General features: G+C 53.0%; 1 protein-coding gene across 2 annotated transcripts; it reads left to right on the top strand.

The window, feature by feature from the left end:
• Positions 1-2485: 2485 nt before the first annotated feature.
• LOC121665371 (dystrobrevin beta-like) lies at positions 2486-13156 on the top strand. 2 transcript variants are annotated; one of them, XM_042029472.1, is made up of 6 exons: positions 2486-2874; positions 3466-3517; positions 5729-5796; positions 7035-7115; positions 9149-9362; positions 12835-13156. In XM_042029472.1, exons 3-6 carry the CDS (start codon positions 5730-5732, stop codon positions 13139-13141), a joined length of 669 nt encoding a protein of 222 aa, XP_041885406.1. In that variant the 5' UTR covers positions 2486-2874; positions 3466-3517; position 5729; the 3' UTR covers positions 13142-13156. The 2 variants fall into 2 exon arrangements, with proteins under 2 accessions (XP_041885406.1, XP_041885405.1); XM_042029471.1 differs by lacking the exon at positions 2486-2874 and having other exon boundaries at positions 3373-3517.
• The last annotated feature ends 3289 nt before the right edge of the window (positions 13157-16445 follow it).

Genomic DNA, 16445 nt, shown 5'->3' with positions numbered 1-16445 from the left:
TGCTGCCAGCCCAGAGCTGGCACAGCCCAGGGGCCAGTGGCCTCTTGTCCCCCTGGGCACCCCTGGGCTCGTGTCCAGCCGCTGGCACAGCACCCCCAGGTCCTTTCCTCCCTGGGCAGCTTTCCAGCCCCTCTGCCCCAGCCTGGAGTGCTCCAGGGGGTTGGTGTGACCCCGGTGCAGGACCCAGCACTTGGCCTTGTTGAGCCTCACCCCACTGGCCCAGCCCATGATCCAGCCTGTCCTGATCCCTCTGCAGAGCTTCCTGCCTCCAGCAGATCCACATCCCACCCCAGTGGGGCTGTCCGTGAGCTGGCCGAGGGTGCTGCCCTCGATCCCCGTGCCCAGATCATCCGTGAAGGTGCTGAGCAGGACTGCCCCAGCCCTGAGCCCACTGGTGCCCATTCCCAGCTGGATGTGCTCCATCCCAGCTCTCCCTGGGCCTGGGTTTATCCCAGCCAGGAGTGTCCCTGTCCATGCAGTGATTTTCCACTCCAGTAACTGGAGGCACTGAGGCCTCTCTGGGGCTGTGCTGCCACATGCCGTGTCCTGCATGAACAAACCAGATGGCTTCTTGTGCCTTGGAAAAACCTTACAGTTCCAGCAGCAATGGCAAAACATGCAGGAGGGAAAGCTTTATGTTTCAATAGCTTTTTTCCCCTGTAACTACTGGATTGCCTGTTTATTTTCAGTGAAGTTTCCTGCCTTATATGGGCAGGTTTTTGCAGAATCTTCCAGAGCAGCTTTGGATCCACTGGATTTATGGAGGAAAATAAGGAACCATTGACTTGTTTAGAATTTCACTGCAGAGTTGTAATCACTGGGAAGTTACAGTCCATTTTCTGGCTCTTAGCCAAGTGGGTTTTTCCTTATGCCCTCCTAGGCTGGAGTCAGTTTTGGTTTGTAAAGATCTTGCACAATCATCTGAGTCCAGGACACGTGAAAACATCAGTGAGAGATCCAAACCTTTGGGTTCTGGGGAAGCTGCAGCTGGAAGGTGTATGTTGGCTCCCAGAGATGCTCCTGTACTTGTTGGAGTTGCAGAAATAATATTTTAGAGTATTTCTCACACTTTTGTGCACAGTTACTTTTGCTTCAGTTACTTATCCTATAAATGATGGGGACAGATTTTAAAATGTTAAATTTAAATTAGAAGAATTGTCAGAAGTGGTTAAAATGTGCTTTAATAGATGTTGCCAGCCTACTTGAATAAGTAGGCTGAATAAGTGATCTAGAAGTGATTTCAGGGGGACACATCTAACCTTTTCCAGGGGTTAGATGTGTCCCCCTGAAATCACTTCTAGATCACTCCTCTTCCCAGGAAAAGGCACAGGGGCACAGAGGAGTATTTTTGATGAATTATGTTTGACTGCTGAGGAAAGGGATTCGGAATATGAACCAGGAGAGGATGGAGAACAAAGAAATGAGTAAGAGCATCAGATATTTTGGATAGACAGAGGGAGAGGAGGGAATTAAATCAGTCACTGTGGGGTCCTTGTTCAAATTAGGAAAGAAAAGGAAAAATACTTCATATTCTTATTGAAATCTGAGATGAACAAATATAAGCACCTTTATATCATAGGTAAATTTCATTCTGTACTTCGACAAAACGTTTATGACAGTTCAGAAATTATTTTAAATTATTTCAATCAAATATCAGTTGAAGCCAGGTGAGTTCAGAAGCCCAAAGCAGATGGACACCAGTAACGTTTTCTGCCAGCACAGGTATGCCCTCAGTTTTTATTCAGCATCTTCATGCCAGTTATGTTATATATCAAAGTTACATTTCTAAGAGTGAATGAAGTGACGAGGGAGGAAAGCTTTTCTCTGAAGCACCAGGAACAGCTGTTCCTTCTAATCAGAAAAATGGCAGAGAGTCACTGAACCTCCTTCCCTGTGCTGAGCACAGCTCAGATCAGCCCGTGCCCCAAACTGGTTTTCTGATTTATTTTCATTACAAGTTATTTCTGACCATAAATAGGTATGGACGCAGTTTTATCCTCATGCAGCAACTGCAGTTTAATCAGTGACATCAAATATTATTTCTGCTAATGACATGCATCACTGAGAAATCTGAACCAAGTCAGATTTAATAATTGGTAAATGAACTTTTCTTTCTCTGTTCCTGCCTTTGGCTGATGAGGCTCAGTGCAAAGCAATGTCTGGGAATGGTTATCAAACCCTAAAGGTCAGAACCTCCTTTGGAGTGTTTCTTAAAGGTGGAAATACAGAATAAAACAAAATTAAACCGAACAAATGTCTGGCGAATGAAGGGATTTCCTGAGCACAGCGCTGTGCCTTGGGAGCCGGGCTGTAGCTGCTGCAGGAGGGGAGGGGCTGCGCTGGATCCCTCCCCTGCAGGAGGGGAGGAGGAGCTGTCCTTAGGCCGTTACCTACAGCTGATGAGCTCCAAGAAGAGCGAAACCTGCTAAGCAAGGTCCTGTAGTATTGGCCTAAAGCCGGGAGCACCCGCAGGGAGCGAGGCAGGGCACGGCCAGGAGGGCCCTCAGTGGGTACCAGGGGTGCAAATCACACCTGCCTGAGCTGGGGGTGGATGGGACAGAGCTCTGACAGGGAGAGAGAGCCCTGGCACACCGGAGTGGGAGAGAAACAGGGAGAGAAAAAAGGTGTCAAACAAGAGAAATAAGAAGAATGTGTGAGTTTATTAAAGATATTTTAGATGGTGGCTGAGTGTAGAATTTTCTGCGTTAATTGGTGTGGGATTTATAAATCAGCTTTTGTATTGACTCTGTCAGAGGGTGCTCCTGAGGCCGTGCAAGTGTTGTACCTTTAAAAGGGGGAGAAGGTGAAAGGATGAGGGGAAATGATACCATTTTGGAAGTTTCCATCAAACATACTCAGCTGCAGTTTTCTAAGGTACTGCATAGTTTCCTGATTTTAGTTGAACATTGCTTTTCAATAAGGATTTCCAAATAACTGGACTTCCTATCCCTGGCAGTGCCCAAGGCCAGGCTGGACACTGGGGCTGGGAGCAGCCTGGCACAGTGGGAGGTGTCCCTGCCCATGGCAGGGGTGGCACTGGATGGGCTCTGAGGTCCCTCCAACACAAACAATCCTGGGATTCTATATTTGAGTGGTTTTCCCTATATGTGCCCATGGAATGTGAGCAGCCACCTCAGGAATTCTTGGCTGCCACATCATTCCAGCCCGTGTTGTGTTTCCTTTGCTCACAGGTTGTGCTACAACTTTTTAAAAAACAAGGCACAGTGAGCAAACAAACAAAACCCACGCAAAAAATCCCCACCAAAACCCAAACCCAGCCTTCCCACCCCCTTCAAAGAGCCCAACCCAACAAACCAAACCAGCTCAGGCCAAGCTGCTGCTTCCCTTCCCTGTTTTGGGAGCTGAGCATTGTAATTTGCATCCCAAACATAGTTGCAGTTCTTGTGGGTTTGGTTCATTCCTGTTTTGAGCTTGAGAAAGACTTCCCATCTTCCTTCTTCCCAGCCTCATCGCCGAGGGATCCCTCTGTATCTCATGGGTCAGGGATTAAAAACAGGTTTGTCAATTACTCTGATAGATCCTAATTTCCACCGCTTTCCAAATATCTGGCAGTGATGTGGGAGTTGGGCTCTGCTCCCAGGGAACAGGGACAGGATGAGAAGAAATGGCCTCAAGCTGTGCCAGGGCAGGCTCAGGGTGGACATCAGGAGGAATTTCTGCATGGAAAGGGAGCTCAGGCCTTGGCAGGGGCTGCCCAGGGAGGTTTGGAGTGCCCATCCCTGGAGGTGTCCAAGGAAGGACTGAATGGCACTCAGTGCTCTGGGCTGGGGACAAGGTGGGGATGGGGCACAGGTTGGACTTGATGGTCTGGGAGGGCTTTTCCAGCCTCAGGGATCCTGGGATCATGGAGAGAGCAGATCCCTCATCCAGGTCTCATTTCAAGGCAACTTGAAAGATCTGAGTCACTCCTTGTAGAGGGCACAGAGGGTGACACTTAACTCCTCTGAAGTGGTGATTGTGTCTGTGTTGGTCACTCTGACCTCTTTATCCAGGAATTCTGTATGGCAGCGTTGGGTGCTGTGTCCGGGCACTGGGAATGACCTCTGGAACTCCCAGCCTGGCACGTGCAGGTACCTCTCTGTGCCAGGCTGCCCAGAGCAGCTGGGGCTGCCCCTGGATCCCTGGCAGTGCCCAAGGCCAGGCTGGACATTGGGGCTTGGAGCAGCCTGGGACAGTGGGAGGTGTCCCTGCCCATGACAGGGGTGGCACTGGATGGGCTTTAAGGTCCCTTCCCACCCAAACCAGTCTGGGATTCCATGAATGAGGAATCCCTAGGGAAAGAGGTGGAAGCCATGGCACTGTTGGGTGCTTTGTGGAAAATGAGATGGGATTGGAAGCTCATGTGCCCAAAACCCCCAGTTTTACACATCATAAAAAATGCCATTGAGGCTTTTTCCTGAAAAAAAAAATAAAATAAAGGCACAGCAGTGCATTGGTTTTGAGTCCGTGGTTTTCTAAAGTAGGAAGAACCAAGGAAGTACGATGTATTTTCAGGTCAGAGCCCACGTGCTTGTTTTCCTTTTGGAAAGGGAAGAGGCTTTGGGGGGTTGCAGGCTGTGGGGGTTGCAGCAGGAAATGGGGAGCCCTGCCGAGGGCCCGCTCCTCAGGGACGTGTGCCAGTGCCAAGGCACGACTTGGTGTTCCTGCTGGCATTTGAGGCTGCTGCAGCCTGGGCTGAGGAGGCTGAGCCAGCTGCCTCCCGTAGATTTGGATGGAACTGTAGAAGAATTGTTTGGGATTTTTGTCTTTTTTTTTGGGTTTAGACACATAAAACCTGTATTTAATGGTTTTTAAACCGTAAGTTGGTGAATTTGGTAACCAAAGAATAATGTAGTAATTAATTGAATTATAAATTAAATTTTACACTGATGCTGAATCAACTTGCTTTTTTTTGCTGCAGTGGGCTGAAATTTGGCATCTTTTAGAACTATATAATGAAATAAGCCCTGAGAGCTGCTGAATTGTCCCTCTGCCCCCTTACCTTGGGGTACAAGCTCCTCCCTGGTGCTGTCACTCCTCTAATCAGTTTTCCTAGGAATCTGTTTTCCTCTGTCACCAAACTGTTTTTATTTCCAACTTAATTAGTTCTACGTTCTTTACTTCCCTGACAAATCCCATATGACCTCAGGAGCTGGGGTTCAAAGTTAAATTAATTTTAGCAGGTTTTGTTTAAAGCCAACACTCCCCCACACCCCAAACCCAACATCCCCACAAATCCTGGGAGGTCTTTTCCAACGTAAAGGATTCTGTGATCCTGTGGGGAAGAGGGGTCGTTGACCTCTGCCAGCCAGGGAGAGGAATGGGATGGGCTTGTTCCTGCTGAACCCCAAAGGCTCTAACAGGTGACATCTCGGCTGCTCCTGGAGAGGCCTGGCTTTTGCAAACAAAATCCCTTGGAACACAAAGGAATTCTTCATGGGATGTTTTTCTACATCTATTAACGCAGCTCTGAGCTTTTCAATGTAAAGCAATTGAAGTGTTCAGAATTAATGTTTCCTGTGCTGTGCCCCGCCTTGGAAGGTGTGAACCAGCCTGAGGTGTGTGTGCTGTGGAGTGGGACAGTGGCAAGAGGGCTCTGTCTGTGACTTCCCCATCACCAAGCAGAGTCAGACTGTTTCCAGCCAGGGGTAGAATCCTGTTGTTCACGGCAAGTTGCTCTTGTAACAGGAATTCTAACACAAACAGCGTTTGCCATTTTTGTCTCCAGAATGATTGAGGAGAGTGGGAAGAGGAGGAGGACCATGGCAGAGAAGAGGCAGCTGTTCATGGAAATGAGTAAGTAGGAAATCTGAAGGCATAATGTCATTTCTTCTCCACTGTGACAGCTGCACCAGATCATTCCCATCCTGTCCCACAGCCCCCTGCAGGGAAAAGCATCCGGGGTGCTCCTGGGGGCTGCTCAGGAGGAGAATGCCTGAGGTGAGTCACAACTGCCTGGGAAGGTCATTCATCTCTAGGTTTTGGGAGGCTCCCTTCTTAGAGATGTTCACATCTCTCATCTGTGACAATGCCTAAAGTTTGTGGACAGCTATTAAAACAAATAATGACAACAGACAGAGCACCTTTGGCCTTAAAAAAGATAAAAAATGGCCCTGCAGTGCTGGTGTGACTCGAGGAATGCTTTGGGGGTTGATGTGTTGTTGCAGAGTGTTGTCCTCTGGAAAAGAAGTGTTAAGAATTTGTGTTTGCATGGCATCACCTCATCCTGCTGTCCTGCAAGTACTCAGGGCTGAAGGGAATTCCTGGACTAGGCCAGCATGTCCTTAATTCCAGTTATAGACTGAGGGAGCTCGGACTTAGAACTACATATTTATACTGGTTTGTTTCCAGAGTAGCATTATTATGGAATCATGGAGTGGTTTGGGTGGGAAAGGACCTTAAAGCCCATCCAGTGCCACCCCTGCCATGGGCAGGAACACCTCCCACTGTCCCAGGCTGCTCCCAGCCCCAATGTCCAGCCTGGCCTTGGGCACTGCCAGGGATCCAGGGGCAGCCCCAGCTGCTCTGGGCACCCTGTGCCAGGGCCTGCCCACCCTGCCAGGGAACAATTCCTGCCCAATCTCCCATCCAGCCCTGCCCTCTGGCAGTGGAAAGCCATTCCCTGTGTCCTGGCCCTCCAGCCCTTGTCCCCAGTCCCTCTCCATCTTTCCTGTCAGCTCCTCCAGGCACTGGAAGGCTGCAGTTAGATCTCCCTGAAGCCTTCTCTTCTCTGGGCTGAGCAATCCTGATTCTCTCAGCCTTTCCTCCCAGCAGAGCTGCTCCATCCCTCTGATCCCCTTGTGCAGACTCCTCTGGGCTCTCTGCAGCAGCTCCACGTCCTTGTGCTGCTGGCCCCAGGGCTGGGGCAGCTCTGCAGGTGGGCTCTCACCTGAGCACAGGGGCAGAATCCCCCCAAGTGTGGGGATGTGTGTGAGGAGACCCTCGTGCCTTTCTCCAAGTCCTCCTCTCAAGAACATCAGATGAACTGGCTGTTGCAGAGGGAGGCAAACCCCCAAACCTCTGGTTTGTTGCAGGAGCCCAGAACTTCGACGTGATCCGGCTCTCCACGTACAGAACCGCCTGCAAGCTGCGCTTCGTGCAGAAGAGATGCAACCGTGAGTGTGCCCAGCTCCGTCCTCACACCCTGCTCTGCATGGCTGCTGCAGGCACTGCAGCCAGCCCCTCTGGGGTGCAGTGAGAGGGAGCATTGGTCAGCCACTGCCAGCTGTCACTCACACAGAGGTTTCATATATAATTAAATATGTAATTAGAAAGAGGCAGCGATCCTTGCCAGATACCCTGTAATACCTTCACGTTTACTCTTTAATGTCCAGAAAATGTGAAGTCCAAGGGCAGCTGTGGTGTTTCGTTGCCCTCAGTGCTGGATGCAGATGGTCTCAAGCTGTGTGAGGGGCTGTTTCCTCACGGGGAACCCCAGAGCACCCACAGTGAGCACAGGGACAGTCCCTGCCTGGAGCTGTCTGTGTGGGGACACGTGTGGCATTGGTGACCATGGAGAGCTCTGTCAGTTCACACCTCGCTGGGCACTGAAGTTCTCTCCTTCCCTGCCGTGGGCTCTGACCTTGGACAGCTCCCAAGGCAGAGCTGAATCCCAGGTGAGCAGGAGCACTTTGTGCTCTGCCCGTGCTGAGCTGGACACAGCAAAGAGCCCAGCAGGATAAAGTGTGGGAGGAGATCCCTGATCCCAGGGCACAGGAACTGCTGGGTGGGCTGAGGAGGAGGCCAGCAGAAGGGCTGAGGAGGAGGAGGAGGAGGCCAGCAGAAGGGCTGAGGAGGAGGAGGCCAGCAGAAGGGCTGGCCAGCAGAAGGGTCCCAGGAGGACACGTGTCCCTGCTGTGTCGCTGGGCTGTGGTGGCCATACCCCAGGTCCCTGTGCTGGTGGATGGCTCAGTCCTGGGAGCAGCATTAGGTCCTGGCTGTAGTTCCAGGTTCAGGATTAAAACTCTGTGTTAGCAGCAGAGAGCAGAAAGGAGCTCTGGTTACAGAGCTCTGCACGGGGCCTGGTTCACTGATGCCCCACACGAGCCCTGGGCAGCCTTTGCCACCCTGGGACTGGGGATGGGGCCGGGCAGCTCTGGGCTCTCTTGGGCCACAGGCTGCTCCAGGGGGGTGGGGGCAGCCTGGCTTTGGTCCTTGTGGGGGTTTCATGTGAGAAATACAAAATAAGTTCAATGTAGGAAAGGCACAAGGTCACACTGACTGCAGACCCTTCCAGAGATCCAGGAGTGGAGTTCACAGTGTCCCTTCTCTGGCTGCTGGATCGTGCTCAGTTTGGTGGCTGCTGATCCCCAGATGTCTTCTCCACTCCCCTGCAAACCTTAAAGCTTGGAAACATTTTGAAATAGTGTTTGATGTGGTTCTGCAGATCACTTACTGTGGTTTGGGAAGGGTTTTCTCCACGTTGTTAACGCTCCTTAGAGACAGCAGGGAAATGTAGGGAAACACTTTGGAGCCCTAGACCTGTGTTTATAAAACATCATGCTCTGGGTTTGGGAACTGGATCGACTGGAAACACTGAGAGTTTAACTTGAACATCAGGTTCCTCCTTCGATACCCTGCGAGTCAGCATGAGGGTGTTCAAAGTTACTGTAAACAGCTGGTAGTGGATTTGGAGTATCATCAGATCCCAGAGGGGTTGGGTGGGAAGGGACCTCAGAGCCCACCCAGTGCCACCCCTGCCATGGGCAGGGACACCTCCCACTGTCCCAGGCTGCTCCCAGCCCCAATGTCCAGCCTGGCCTTGGGCACTGCCAGGGATCCAGGGGCAGCCCCAGCTGCTCTGGGCACCCTGTGCCAGGGCCTGCCCACCCTCCCAGGGGGGAATTCTGGCTGATGGCTTTCAGTGCCTCACTCTGCTAAAGCACTGCGTGCTCAGGGGGAGGGCTCTGCTCCTGCAGGAACTGTTTCTGACACAGTCCCAGGTGTTGAAGGGTGGACTAAAAGCCACCTGGGGGATCTGGGCACTGCTCTGTCCCTTTACCAGCTGTGAGAATGAACTCAGTCTCTCACCTTGTGCACAGCCGCTGTTCGTGCCAAAGGAGAGGCAGCACTGCTCACAGGCAGTGCCATCACAGTGGGCTTGCATGCCTTGCAGAACACAGTTCATTCTTTCTCCCTTTGTTTCCAGTTCACCTCGTTGATATCTGGAATATGATTGAAGCCTTCCGAGACAACGGCCTTAACACTTTGGATCATAACACGGAGATCAACGTGTCCCGCCTGGAAACAATCATTTCATCCATCTACTACCAGCTGAACAAGCGCCTTCCTTCTACTCACCAGATCAGTGTGGAGCAGTCCATCAGCCTCCTCCTCAACTTCATGATAGCAGCGTATGACAGGCTAGTACTGCCTCCTGTGTCCTTGCCCTGGCCGCTGTCTGGGTGGGATGAGTGTGGCCGGGGCTCCGAGTGCTGCTGGAGCTGGGGGTGCTGGAGCTGGGGGCACACACACCACACAGCCCCCCCGTGGGCCTGCAGCAGTGCTGGCTACCAAACCTGCTGTCTGACGGGAGCTGGAGCCTCCTGGGGCTGCTGGTGGCCACCTGCAAACAGAGACTAGACAACAGTAAGGGAATAAAGGCAGGTATTTACTTGAAGGGCCTTCAAAGGTACCCCCGGGGAGCCAGAGGCTACACCCAAGATGGGCCCTGGGTCACGAGTTCTTCACACTTTTATAAGTTTGGTCCATTTGCATATCAATCAGGGTTAATTCTCCGATTATAACTTCTGTTCATGGTGTAATCCCTCCAAGTTTGCCCCCCTTCAGAGGCTTTTCGTTCACACATTTTGGGCCTGGTGTCCTTGAGGTGGAAACCTAGAGAGGTTTGCTGTGTCTTACCAGCATGAGAGAACAGCAGCTGACAGGCCACAAGGAACTTCAGAGTTACACAGTAGGCAGTGCAGGGTTTGAAAAACACAAAAGTTAAAGCCTGAGGCATCAGTGTGAGCCCTGTTCCGAGCTGGGCCTGGGGTGAAACTGTGCTGGGACCTCCTGGGGGCTTAGCAGTGGTTGAAAGGTGAGTGTGTTTTGTTGAACCTTGCTCAAAAGGACCCTTTTTGAACTCAGCCATGTCTGGATGCTTGGGTTGCAGCCCCCTCTAACGTGCTGTGACCCCATAGAGCTGATTCTCATTTCCTGGCTGGAAGCAGCTGCGTTTTTTGCTCAGGGATCTGTCCAGGCATCTCCTCGTGTCCACTTTTAGGAGTTTCTCTCACAGCCTCTTTCTGCAGGGTCTGCTGTGCTTGGCTTTTCTTACTTTTGGTCTTGCCTGTCTCCAAATCAGCGTTTTTTCAGTGGGATCTGACTTCTGCTTCTGCCCCACGGAGGGGATTTACCCAGGGCAGTCCCCAGCACTGAGTGTGCCAGATGTTGTTCTGTTTGTGATGTCCAGACTTTGATCCTCTCCCAATGTGGCACCTTCTTATTGCCACCAAACAGGAGCTGGGTGTGTCCCTCAGAAAGTCCAGACTGGAGGACAAATAAAACCAGCACAAAGCTCAGAGCAGGTTCTGTGCCAGGGGAGTTTCCTGCCAGTTCAGTCCTGGTTTGGTGTTAGCTGAGACAAGCTGTAAGGCTTGGCTGAGGGTTTGGTTATTCTCAGACAGCTCACACTGAAAAATGCAGGATTTAAACCCAGGAATGGTCACGTCTGGGGGAGCTGCCTCAGAAAAATGGAGGCTTTATTTAGAGGTAGATTTTTGTCCCCCGCTTTCCCCCCAGCCCTGCAAGCTCTGCCTTGTCTGGACCCCCAGCAGCACCTGGATCCCAGCACAGTCCAGCAGCTTCTCTGTGCCTCCTGCTGCCTGGCACCGGCACTGAGGGAGGAGCTGGGGTGTGGGAGAGCCAGAGCAGAGGCAGGGCTGAGGCTCCCTCTCCAGGAGCTCGGCAGCACGGCAGGCAGGGGTTTGTTAAAAATGCACATCCGTGCTGGAATTGCATCCCTGGGCCGGCTCTGTGCTGCTGGAATTGCATCCCGGGGGTGCTGGGATGCCCAGAGCTACAGAGTTCTCACAGAGGGTGCTGCTGGCACTGTCAGAGCCTTTAACATTCCCGGAGACAGGTACAGTCCCAGAATCCTGGAATGGTTTGGGTGGGAAGGGACTGTAACAATTGTCCAGTGCCACCCCTGCCCTGGGCAGGGACACCTCCCACTGTCCCAGGCTGCTCCCAGCCCCAGTGTCCAGCCTGGCCTTGGGCACTGCCAGGGATCCAGGGGCAGCCCCAGCTGCTCTGGGCAATGCCTACAGCTCAGCACGCTCTGCTGCCTGTCCTGGGAATTCACCTGACAGGAGGAATTCGGGGTCTGGCACAGCTGGAGTGCTGCAGTGGGCTCGGGGAGGGCCAGCAGAGGAGGGGGAGCTGCCCTGGAGCTCTGCCTGGGCTGGGTGAGGAGCTGGCTGGAGTTGGGGTGGGGATCAGTGGCAGATCCACGTGGACACCCCTGCTGTGGGAGCTGCTGCAGAACCCAGGCTGGGAGGATGTTGAGGATGAGGAAGGAGCCTCAGGAGGCCTGATTTAAACCAGTCCCCAGTCCTGCTTTCAGTCCTGGCTGTTCTTACAGGAGATTCAAGGTCATATGGAAGGTTCTGCCTTTTTTCCTTCTGATGGGAATTCAGATGGAATGGCACTGGCACAAAGGGTTGGGCAAGTTCCTCAGAAACTGCTCCTCTGGCAGGCTGCAGGGAGGAGTTTGGGGTGATTTACAAAAACAGCATCAGTGGGGGGCAGGGCCAGTGCCTGGGGGCACCAGAGAGACCTTTCCAAGCACAGGTTATGTCCTGGGAGGAGACACTGATGGCTTTGGGCACTGGTTCTTCTGGGAACTAATTCAAAGCTGAACCTTCCTGTGGTATCAAATGAATCTCTATTAAAGAGTAAAAGGGGAGGGGGCTGAGACTGTGACGTAGGGAGGGTGGAATTCCCAAGGGAGGTTTGCCCTGGGCTGATCTCCCAGCAGGGGAGGGGGGATTCTGCCCCTGTGCCCCTGTGCTCAGGTGAGCCCCCACCTGCAGAGCTGCCCCAGCCCTGGGGCCAGCAGCACAAGGACGTGGAGCTGCTGCAGAGAGCCCAGAGGAGGCCCCGGAGCTGCTCCAGGGCTGGAGCCCCTCTGCTCTGGAGCCAGGCTGGGAGAGCTGGGGGTGCTCACCTGGAGAAGAGAAGGATCCAGGGAGAGCTCCGAGCCCCTTGCAGGGCCTGAAGGGGCTCCAGGAGAGCTGGAGAGGGACTGGGGACAAGGCATGGAGGGCCAGGACACAGGGAATGGCTTCCCAGTGCCAGAGGGCAGGGCTGGATGGGACATTGGGCAGGAATTGTTCCCTGGGAGGGTGGGCAGGCCCTGGCACAGGGTGCCCAGAGCAGCTGGGGCTGCCCCTGGATCCCTGGCAGTGCCCAAGGCCAGGCTGGACATTGGGGCTGGGAGCAGCCTGGGACAGTGGGAGGTGTCCCTGCCCATGGCAGGGGTGGCACTGGGTGGGCTCTGAGGTCCCTTCCCACCCAAACCATTCTGGGTCCTGTCCCTCCAGGCCCTTGTCCAAAGTCTCTCTCCAGCTCTCTCAGAGACTCCCTTCAGGAGAATTCTGCTTTTCCAGATCTCCCCACACTCACCCTGTGCTTCCCCCATCGTTGTATTTCTGTGCCAGTACAAACTCCCTGTCCAGCACATTTAGCTCCAGTTACTCGCAGTGACAGTAGTTAATGAAGGTGTTTATGGTTATGGTTATTCCCATCATTTCTGCTTCCCTCCCCAGGCATTTGGGGTGGTTGTGCTTGCCATTCCCTGTGGGAATTGCTCACGTGTGCTTTTCCCCGCAGCGAGGGCCATGGGAAGCTGACGGTGTTCTCGGTGAAAGCCATGCTGGCCACCATGTGCGGGGGGAAGATCCTGGACAAGCTCAGATGTGAGTACTCCCACGAATCCGAGCAGTTATGGAATGTTTCCTTCCCTGTGTTTGTTGTGTTGAGTTCTGGAGGCTTTTTTTTTTTTTTGCTGATTTACACTGACCTGGATCTGTGCTGGGAATCCCAGAATTCCAGAGTCACTGAGGCTGGAAAAGCCCTCCCAGCCCATCCAGTCCAAGCTGTGCCTGATGCCCACCTTGTCCCCAGCCCAGAGCACTGAGTGCCATGTCCAGGCCTTCCTGGGACACCTCCAGGGATGGGGACTCCACATTTTTTGTTCCATGTTCCAGCTCCTGGTGATCCCAAGCCCATTTCTTTAGTTTTAAGCTCTTGGGCACTTCTTTAAATGGAAAACTTGAGGGCTGATTTTCCAAGAGAAATGTCACAGTTGTCACCATTTCCCTCCTTTGAGGGTGTTGGAGGCTCCTGTGAATCTTCTGCTTCCCTGAGGCTCTCTGCACCTTCTCACTCTGTAATTCCAGCTTCTGACGTCAAATCCTGGAATAGTTTGGGTTGGAAAGGACCTTAAAGCCCATCCAGTGCCACCCCTGCCATGGGCAGGGACACCTCCCACTGTCCCAGGCTGCCCCAAGCCCTGTCCCTTCCCCTGAGCCCTGCTGACTCCGGGGCACAGTTCCTTTCCCCTCTGAGCAGGTTCCCAGCAGCTCTGGGCTGGTGGAACTGACCCATGATCCAAACCCCAAATCCTGCTGGACAAAGGACATGGAGCAGGATTCCTCAGCCTGCAGAGAAAACTGGTGGTGAAAGAGTGTTCTGTAAAATCCTGAGCGAGGTGGGGACTAGCAAACAGCTGCTCCTTCCCCTTCCAGCTGCTCCTTCCCCTTCCAGGACAGGGACCCAAGGGCAGCAACTGCAGTGAGCAGTGACAGATGGAGAAGCAGAGACCAATTCTGCCTTGACCTTCCCAGAGGATGTGTGGGGTATCAAACAGCCCCAGCCCTCGGTTGCTCCTGGAGCCACTTCCACTGCAGGCAGGGCCATCAAAGGCTGCCGAGTGCCCGGGGATCTCAGGGAGGAGGAACACGCCGGGAATGTGCCTGCCCGAGCCATCTGCTCTTGGGAGGAGCGGGCTTCTGATCTCCCTGCCTCAGCTGGTCCCTGACTCTTGATTTCTTCTGAGTGTTGTGACTGTGCTGCTTTGGTTTTCCCCTTCCTTTCCCCCTTGTCTCCCTGATTACTGACCCCCTTCACCCCCAAAATCTCCTTGTCCAGAGGGATCCCATCCCAGCTGCCCTTCCCGGAGCAGGCTGGGGCACGAGGCTCTCTGGAAGCCCTGGGGGTTGTATTTTTAGCGTTTCCTCATCCCGTGATCAGCCATGTCAATGATGCCAGCTCGGTCTCTGCCCTTGCTGGGGACAAGACGATGGCCCAGGAGTGTCCCCGTGTCCGATGGCACACACGGACTGGGAGAGCCTCAGCAGGGCCCTTCCCTGGCTCTGCAATGGCTGGTTTCCTGGGACGTGCTCTCCTCACAGAGCAGCTCCTTGGGGTGCTGTGCAAGGCAGGATCAGGGCATCCCGGGATCCCCGAGGCTGGAAAAGCCCTCCTGGCCCATCCAGTCCAAGCTGTGCCCAAATCCCCACCTTGTCCCCAGCCCAGAGCACTGAGTGCCACCTCCAGGGATGGGCACTCCAAACCTCCAAGGCCTGAGCACCCTTTCCAGGCAGAAATTCCTGCTGATGTCCACCCTGAGCCTGCCCTGGCCCAGCCTGAGGCTGTTCCTCTCATTCTGTCACCATTGCCCTTTGAAAGGATACAATCACATCCTGGTTTTATCATTTCCATTTTCACTGCTCATCCCCCATGTGGAAGTTTCCCCCTTTGACAATAAACTGACTTTTTCAGCAGCAAGGCAGATGTTGGTGGGCTTTGGAGGGGTTTTTAGTTTACCCCTGGCACAGCCTGGTCTGTTCCCTCTCATTTTCAGTTGATTTCCATACCTTTAATTTCTCTCTCTTTAGGGTCACTGGACTCCTGCTGCCTGCTCAGCTCAGGTGAACGTCCTGAGCACACCCAGGGGGATTTCAGTCCATTTTGGATACAATTGTGCTGTGTCCTACCCACCCCACCTTGCCAGGGTCATTGCAGGCCTTCAGCTCTTGTGCAGGGACCACTTCTGGAGAGATCCTGCTCCAGAATGGATTTGGATCCTGGAAGTTTGGCTCTCTAATTTTAGTTGTTCCTGTTGTTCATTTTGTGAGCATTTTCATCCAGACTTTTTTTCCACATTCAGTTTCCAGGTTAAATCTAATTTTTCTGGCTGGCTTATTTTTCTAAAATACAGAAATACAACATTTTTCCCCATTTCTTTAGTTTTCCCCCCCATTTCTCCTAATACATTCTATTTTATAACATTGTTCAAAAGACCTGCAGTTCAAGCTGCTCTGTTCAGTCAGTGAGACAAATTCCAGGTAGCTTTATTCCTCTTGACTTAGGCATTGTAGGCTTCTTCCTGAGCTTGTTCTTTCAGGAGATTGGGATAATTTCTCCAGTTACTAGAAATGTGCCTTTCTGAAAGTGTTGTTTTTTATGAAGCTGGTTTTGATCACTGAAATTTTCCAGCATGAAAAAAAAAAAAGCCAGCATGAGCTTTTTGATGTTTAATTACTGCTGATGCCCAAAATAACAGCAGAGAGGTTTCAGTGCTCCTGAGGAGATCTGTCACATCTTGGGAAGTTCTAGGTCTTGTTAACATTGCTGAAATCTTCCTTTAGAGAGTGCCCTGGCTCTGGGAGTGCCTCAGAGGCCCGGCTGGCCGTTTGAGAGATCTGTTTTCCCAGGAGATTTTGGATCCCAGGGCACTTCTGTTTCCTGGGACATCACTCTCTTGTCGTGCCCTCTGCATCCCTGCTGCTGGGATTTGCCTTGGCTGGCGCAGGGGGAGCTGAGCTCTGTGGGGAGGGGACCAGGGACTCCCGAGGCTCGGGAGGCTTTGTCCATCCAGAGAGAGGAGCAAGGACAGGGAGTGGGGCAGCTGCAGCCCTGCTCTCCTCTCCTTCTGTCCTTGCAAACACCAGGGAGCATCTGCTCAGCCCCTTTTGCTTTCAGGAGCACATTTGTCCCCCCAGAGCTCCTTACAAACTATAACTCCTCTCATCACAAACGTTCTCAGAATCCCAGAATGGATTGGGCTGGAAGGAACCTTAAAGCCCATCCAGTGCCACCCCTGCCATGGCAGGGACACCTCCCACTGTCCCAGGCTGCTCCCAGCCCCAATGTCCAGCCTGGCCTTGGGCACTGCCAGGGATCCAGGGGCAGCCCCAGCTGCTCTGGGCACCCTGTGCCAGGGCCTGCCCACCCTCCCAGGGAACAATTCCTCCCCAATCGTTCAAATCTAAAATGGGATCTGATTCACCTTCCCACTTGCCCACCTGTGCTGTACCTGGGGATGGGCTCGGTGCCCTCAGCTTCCGATGGCTCCTGGCAAAGCTGGGAAGGGGCTGGAGCCCCAGGAGCGGCTGAGGGAGCTGGGAAAGGGGCTCAGGCTGGAGCAAAGGAGGCTC

The sequence above is a fragment of the Corvus kubaryi genome, unplaced genomic scaffold (assembly GCF_017639235.1).
Source record: "Corvus kubaryi isolate FWS band 111438036 unplaced genomic scaffold, C.kubaryi_AGA036_p1.0 37323, whole genome shotgun sequence".
NCBI classification, from domain to species: Eukaryota; Metazoa; Chordata; class Aves; order Passeriformes; family Corvidae; genus Corvus; species Corvus kubaryi.
The sequence above is the reverse complement of the archived record's forward strand: the minus strand, read 5'-3'. Positions and strand labels throughout refer to the sequence as shown.